The 7,766-nt window shown below is 36.8% G+C and overlaps 2 protein-coding genes across 2 annotated transcripts in view; one reads left to right on the top strand and one right to left on the bottom strand.

Annotated features, from left to right (window-relative positions):
* Positions 1-1,148: 1,148 nt before the first annotated feature.
* LOC132164439 (G-type lectin S-receptor-like serine/threonine-protein kinase RLK1) lies at positions 1,149-3,681 on the top strand. The gene has a single exon (XM_059574953.1). The coding sequence runs from the start codon at positions 1,173-1,175 to the stop codon at positions 3,585-3,587; it is 2,415 nt and encodes an 804-aa protein (XP_059430936.1). The 5' UTR covers positions 1,149-1,172; the 3' UTR covers positions 3,588-3,681.
* Positions 3,682-5,742: 2,061 nt separating this feature from the next.
* LOC132163710 (G-type lectin S-receptor-like serine/threonine-protein kinase LECRK4) overlaps positions 5,743-7,766 on the bottom strand; it is a 2,225-nt gene continuing 201 nt past the window's right edge. Inside the window, exon 2 of the mRNA XM_059574079.1 lies at positions 5,743-7,678. Within this exon, the coding sequence (XP_059430062.1) occupies positions 5,930-7,678 (1,749 nt within the window). The 3' untranslated portion in view covers positions 5,743-5,929. The remainder of the gene's footprint in view (positions 7,679-7,766) is intronic.

The raw sequence follows: 7,766 nt of genomic DNA, 5'->3' as shown, positions 1-7,766 counted from the left end.
ATGTAAGAAATTCTATTTAAGGTATGATAGTATGTCACATATATTTATTGTAATTATAAAATATATATAATTTTGGCATTCAATGATTTATTCCAAATAAATAGTATTTTGTCGAATCAACTATTTTGAATTGATTATTTATTTGATTCTTATTTCTTGATACGAGAAATAAATAAGGTGAAATTGTTATTATTATATTTGTTCTTTTAGCTATAACAGCATCACTATTGGTAAAATGCCCTAGTCAAGTAGTTTTTTGTTTTTTGGTAAGTTGGTCAAATAGTTTTAATTACAGGGTGTTGAGACTTTGTCCCAATGTCGTGCTAAGTCTTCCCTACTTGAAGATTGAAAAAAAGAAGACAAAAAAAAAAACCAGACATATACTGGTTCGTGGTAATTCACCTTAGATGTGAACACTAATTTCAGATGTTCAGCAAAATTAATCTACATTTCTTTGTGCAAATTAAATAGTCACACATTAGTAACAAAATAATAATCAAGCAAACCCACTAGCAAGACACCAAGATTTTTGCGTAAAAACCCTCCAATCTTCCACTATTAACAATAATGAGTTTACAATTGTCTTCCCTAGAGAAATATCTAGAGGTTATCACCACATCAAGAATACATGCATTCTTAGATTAAACATAAATTCATCATTCTAAAATGGATTCTAACAAGAATAAAAAAAGATCTCACCAAGTAGTTATTAGCAACCAAGTAACTGGAGAGAAATTTCAACAATCGACACCGGTCAATATGTAGCTTTCGTCGTCAGGAGCAACACTCTAAAACTACATCAAGATCGAACCACAAACGAATCTCTAATCTCTGACCGATGTGAATAGGAAAAACCTTTTTTCTTCTTTTCCTTATTTTTTTTCTCTGTCTGCGTCGCTGCATTCTTTCTTTTTTTCTTATAATTTTTTTTTCTCTCTTTAGTCTCTTTATAAACACACGTACCATGTTAGAATTCTACTACAAACAAAACTGTTTGTTTTGTTGTTGTCCATGTGGTCGCCACATAAGGGGGACCACCCAACATTCACCAAGTAAGAGTTTTGCTTGAAATACAATTATTTATAGTCGAGGCGTAGTACTCTGTTTACACCCGTCTTAACCCGCTTGTTGTAATTGTTTGAGACCAATTTCTGAATTTCTTAATTTTGGCAATGGCTTTTTCTCTGGCTCATACTCTGTTTTTCTTGCTACTTCTGCTACCAACTTCTGCTGTTGCTCAAATAACTGTGGGCAGATCTCTGTCTACCACTGATAATTCTTCATGGCTTTCTCCTTCTGGTGAATTTGCCTTTGGCTTTCATCAGCTCAGCGGCTCAGATTTCTTCTTGCTTTCTATATGGTACGACCAAATACCAGACAGAACCATAGTTTGGTATCCAAATGGTGGAAAGATTGCTCCGAGGGGATCAAAGGTGGACCTAACTGCGGATCGTGGGCTTGTGCTTACTAGCTCTCAAGGCGAAGAGTTATGGACATCATCTGATGATCAGAGCCTTACTGGTGTTGTTGCCTATGGTGTAATGAATGATACAGGCAACTTTGTGCTGGAAGATAGCAACTTTAAAAAGCTATGGGAAAGCTTCCAATATCCTTCTGATACGATGTTGCCTACACAAATTATGGAAAGGGGAGGGGTCCTTTCTTCCCGACAGTCAGAGACCAACTTCTCCAAAGGAAGGTTCCAGCTACGCTTTCTTCAGGAAGGTAATCTTGTGCTCAATACCATAAACTTGCCCACAGTTGATCCAAATGATCCTTATTACAAAACAGGCATCACTGCTGGTGATCTCAATACATCAAATTCCGGTAAGCAATTGGTCTTCAATGCCTCCGGCTACTTTTATATTCTGAGAGAGAATGAAGAACGTATCACCATCGAACAGCGAATTCTCTCAACGGAGAATAATTTATATTTTAGAGTTACTCTCAACTTTGATGGAATTTTCACTCTGTATTCCCACCCAAAGACTTCCGCAGGCAATGAAAGCTGGACGCCCATTTGGTCTGTACCTGATAATATTTGCCTGGATAATCCTGGAGAGTCGATGACCGGTGTTTGTGGGTATAACAGTGTGTGCAAAATCAACCCACAAAATAAAAGGCCAAAATGTAAATGCGCAACAGGCTACTCTTTACTCGATCCAAATGATCCGTATGGAAGCTGCAAGCCAGACTTCATACAGGCCGGATGCAAAGAAGATGAAATTAATTCCCAACAAGCTCTGTATTATTTAGAGGAACTATCTAATACTAATTTTCCATTTTCAGATTACAATAGGTTGACGACGTTTACTGAAGAGAATTGCAAAACTTCTTGCTTGCAAGATTGCATGTGTGCTGCTGCAGTATTTTCAATCTTAAATACCTGTTGGAAGAAGAAGCTACCACTCTCCAATGGGAGATTTACCGAAAATGATGGAGGGAAGGTGTTTATCAAAGTTAGGAAAGATAATTCCACACTACTTGGTCCTTCTTTCCAGAATCCAGTGCAAAAGAAAAAGAACCAGGACCGTTTGATACTGGCGGGGTCAGTGCTTCTGGGTTGCTCTCTGTTTGTCATCTTTATATTGATTGGGGCTATTTGTTATGGATTTTTCTACAAGGAGAAAGTGAGCAAAATTGACAGAAATGGGTCTGTCTGGGAAATGAATTTGCGTTGCCTTACATACAAAGAGCTTCTAGAGGCTACAGATGGGTTCAAGGAAGAATTGGGAAGAGGAGCTTTCGGTATTGTTTACAAAGGAGCGCTAAAGATGGGTTCTAATGTACTCCATGTGGCAGTCAAGAAGTTAATTAATAGTGGTGCACAAGAGAAAGAGATGGAATTTAAAGCTGAAGTGGAAATTATTGGTAAGACACATCACAAGAATCTGGTCAGGCTGATTGGATTCTGTGATGAGGGACAGCAACGGTTGCTAGTATATGAGTTACTGAGCCATGGAACTTTAGCAGGTTTCCTTTTTGGAGACTTGAAACCAAATTGGAAGCAAAGAATCCAAATTGCTTTTGGGATTGCTAGAGGACTCTTGTATTTACATGAAGAGTGCAGCACTCAGATTATCCATTGCGACATAAAGCCTCGGAACATACTGCTCGATGAATATTACAATGCCCGAATTTCTGACTTTGGATTAGCAAAGCTTTTGATGATGGATCAGAGCCAAACGCATACTGCCATTAGAGGAACAAAAGGGTATGTTGCGCCGGAATGGTTTAGGAACATGCCAATTACAGCTAAAGTTGATGTATACAGCTTTGGTGTCATGCTACTAGAGATCATTTGTTGTCGAAGAAGCGTGGATATGGAGTCGGGCGAGGAGGAAAAAGCAATTTTAACAGATTGGGCTTATGATTGCTTTCGAGAAGGAACATTAGATGTTCTGGTAGAATATGAGAGGGAGGCCATGGATGACATAGAGAAGGTGGAGAGGTTTGTGAAGATTGCCATTTGGTGTATTCAAGAAGGACCATCTCTTAGACCCACTATGAGGAAGGTTACGCATATGCTTGAAGGAGTTGTTGATGTACCCATTCCACCATGTCCATCTCCCTTTACCACTACATGAAGTTGCAGTTGTTTTTTTTTTTTTTAAATAGCATTTGCTCTGTTTTGTAATCTAATGTCAGTAATTTAGAGTTGTTAAGAATACATATAGTTGATATTATTCTAGGATTATTTCTTTCTTTATGTATTTTAAGTTTTCTTAATCTACTATGTTTACATTTTCTTGGTGTATTAGATTTACTTGTCTATCACTCATAACTTCTCTATAAATAGAGGTTTGTATAATACTTCAATACAACTTTACTCAATAAAATGTAGTCTATATGTGTTTCCGCTCTCTCTTATTTAACATAAGTGAGACAATTTTGTCTCACTTTATATACAGGGTAGTTTACAAGTTGACAATTTTGGGATAGTTTTTAAGACAAAAACATTAACACAAGGATTGTGATGGAGAACTGTTCGGATTCGTTTCCTTGACTCTGTTTTTTCTGTTTGAAAAGAAAGAATGCAAGGGATACCGGAATAGTATCTATATGTTTGAATACACTTGATTAGATCAAGGTATATATGAAACATCACGTTGTTCCGACATTTCATTCAATTTTTTGATAAAGTCAACAGTAGTCGGACCCCAGCAATTAGTGAAAAGAAGGACCATTAATCTAATTGGACAGGACCAAGTTGGTTTCCAAGTCTTCCCTCAAGTTTGCGTCCACTCATTTCACTCTCAACTATTAAAGGATGAAAAACCCTATAAGATGGACACGTACAAAATGCCCGCTCCACACAGATTGGGAAGCTAGTGGGTGACTTCAATGAATTGTTTGCTCAAGACCTTTATCACTTGAGCCAATCCCTTTGGTGTCCTTTCTTAAAGTTTGTTTTACAAACAAACGGCGTTCAAACTCGAGCATTAAAGTTTGTTATAGCCAATTGTGGAACTTCTTGTCCAGCCCTTGTTTCACTCTCAACTACTAAAGTCAAATTAAAAGAATACACCTATAATAGAGAATGGTTTTTAACTACTACTAATGCTTTCCTTGAACTGATTATTTTAAGGAAATGCTTTTCGTTTTCTTTATAATCCAAATTAGTTGCTGTTGAGCTGATTTATGTACCCATGTTCCCAACAGGAAATCCCACATCTTTGGTACATAATATATATGGGATTGTATTATTAGTTTACTATAGTTCATTATGACCCTTGTTTCTTTTATCCAAAAGATTAATATAAGATTACACTCATGGGTTGTCAAAGGGGGTATCAAATAATCATAAAGTTGTTTTTCTTACATGGACTCAAAATATCCTTAGAATGACATCGAAGGTGATGTAATCATAATTATTTAGTCTTGATCAAAGTCGTGTTACTAGCCAACACAAACTTCTTGCGATCACATTATCTAGGAACGATTAAAATCTCATCCATAATAATTGATTATGAACGATGACATATATATTCTTATCGTTTCTTGGATTTAAATCTACCTTACTTAGAATTTATGTCTTATCATTTGCCCTGAGTTTTGACTAGAGTTTCAAAGTTTAAAGCAACACCACATAATAAGAAGCTTCATCCGCATTTCTTTTCCATTTTTTTTTCTTTCTAACTTTGCAATATTTTTAAATTTAAAATTTTTATTTTATATTTTTAATTAATATATGAACACATATTGATTTTTTAATATTACTAACGTGGCTTTCTATCAAATTTTGGACATAATTTAGATATAGGTACTATTTTCCTTTTTTGCTATTACCTAAATACCATTTATGATACAAATTAAAACCGATGAAAAAAAAAAAATGTTAAACCACATGAAGCGAAAAAGGTATTTAACCCTTAATATTATTTTGTTTTTGTTTTTTTGTTTTTTTTTTTTTAAAAAGACATGTTCTAGACGGCTTTGATGTTTTCGTTACAATATGGTCATTATTACGGTCGTGGGTCGAGGTGCATTTTGAAAAGTCAAATGTACTTAGCATGGTCATCATTACGGTCGTTGGTTTTAGGTGGAAAGACGAAGACCAGCATGCATGCATGACTTTCCTTTTAATTGCTTCAAGAATTATTGGTGTCCACGTGTAGATGAACGTGACATCCCATCCCATCATAGTAAAAAAACATAAAAATTATTATAATATAAAACCTTTTTAAAATTAATTAACAAACGCTATAATGCAGGTTATAGGCGAGTTAAACCTACATCAACTAATAAAGATCTCTTCCTCATATATTAACAAACTAAAATGTAAAACAGAATTATCAGGATGGAGCAAATTACAAATTACTTTGCCTGAGAAAAGATTGCAAAACTTCACACAAACTTATTCTAATTAAGCATTGGACGATCAGCAATAATTAATGATATTACCCAACATACAAAGAGCTCTATCTCTTTAGTATGATGAATTCTGGTTTCGAATCATTGTAGTTGTAGTAGTAAAAGGAGATGGACATGGTGGAATCGGTACATCAACAACTCCTTCAAGCATCTGCATAACCTTCCTCATAATGGGCCTAAGAGATGGATCTTCTTGAATACACCAAATGGCAACCTTCACAAACCTCTCCACCTTCTCCATGTCATCCATGGCCTCCCTGTCATATTCTACCAGAACATCTAATGTTCCTTCTTGAAAGCAATCATAAGCCCAATCTGTTAAAATTGCTTTGTACTCCTCGCCAGACTCCATATCCACGCTTCTCCGACAACAAATGATCTCAAGCAGCATGACACCAAAGCTGTACACATCAACTTTAACTGTGATTGGCATGTTCCTAAACCATTCGGGCGCAACATACCCTTTTGTTCCTCTAATGGCAGTATGAGTTTGGCTCTGATCCATCATCAAAAGCTTTGCCAATCCAAAGTCAGAAATTCGAGCATTGTAATATTCATCAAGGAGTATGTTCTGAGGCTTTATGTCGCAATGGATAATCTGGGTGCTACACTCTTCGTGTAAATACAAGAGTCCTCTAGCAATCCCAAAAGCAATTTGGATTCTTTGCTTCCAATTTGGTTTCAAGTCTCCAAAAAGGAAACCTGCTAAAGTTCCATGGCTGAGTAACTCATATACTAACAACCGTTGCTGCCCCTCATCACAGAATCCAATCAGCCTGACCAGATTCTTGTGATGTGTCTTACCAATTACGTTCACTTCAGCTTTGAATTCATTGTCTCTCTCTGGTGCAACAATATGTAGCTTCTTCACCGCCACAAGGACATCGGAATCAGAACCCATCTTTATTGCTCCTTTGTAAACAATACCAAAAGCTCCCCTTCCCAGTTCTTCCTTGAACCCATTTGTAGCTTCTTCAAGCTCTTTGTATGTAAAAGAATGCAAATTCATTTCCACCACACTACCATTACGGTTACTTTTTATAATTTTCTTCTTGTAAATGAAGAAAAAACCAAGACAAGTAGTGCCAATCAATATAAAGTTAACAAGAACAGAGCAACCCAGAAGCACCGACCCTGCAAGTATCAAATCGTCCTGGTCCTTCTTTGGCACTGGCTCATTGCCCGGATTCGGGAAAGGACCAGTCAGTGTGGAATTATCTTTCCTAACTTTGATGAAAGCCGTGCCGGTAAAACCGCTGGTGAATCTCCCATTTGACAGTGGTAGCTTCTTCTTCCAACAGGTATTTCCATCTGTGAATATGGAAACAGCACACATACAATCTTGCAAGCAAGAACTTCTGCAATTCTCTTCACTAAAAGGCTTCAACTTAAGGTAATCTGATTTCGGCCAATCAGTAAAGTTTAGTACCTCTAGATAATAAAGATCCTTTTTGGCACTAACTTCATCTTCTTCGCATCCCTGTATGAAGTCTGGCTTGCAGCTTCCGTAGGGATCATTTGGATCGAGTAACGAATACCCTTTTGGGCATTCACATCTTGGCCTTTTATCTGGTTTGAGGTTGCAGATGCTGTTAAACCCACAAGCACCAGGACCTTCATCAACTAAAATAGCCGTGCAAATATTCTCTGGTTCTACCCAAATAGGATCCCAGCTTCCATTGCCTGTGGAAGTCTTTGGGTGAGAAAATACAGAGAGAATTCCATCAAAATCGAGAGTTGCTCTAAAATAAGAATCCCCAGTTGGGATCCTTATTCCCTCGGTGAGATTGATACGTTCCTGATTCTGAAATATATTGAAAGCGCCAGGGCTTGAATACCTAAACAGCACAATATCACGTTTATTATATAGAGTAATGTACAGTTTGAATTCT

Source organism: Corylus avellana, chromosome ca10 (genome assembly GCF_901000735.1).
Source record: "Corylus avellana chromosome ca10, CavTom2PMs-1.0".
NCBI classification, from domain to species: domain Eukaryota; kingdom Viridiplantae; phylum Streptophyta; class Magnoliopsida; order Fagales; family Betulaceae; genus Corylus; species Corylus avellana.
This window is presented reverse-complemented; position numbering and strand designations above follow the sequence as displayed.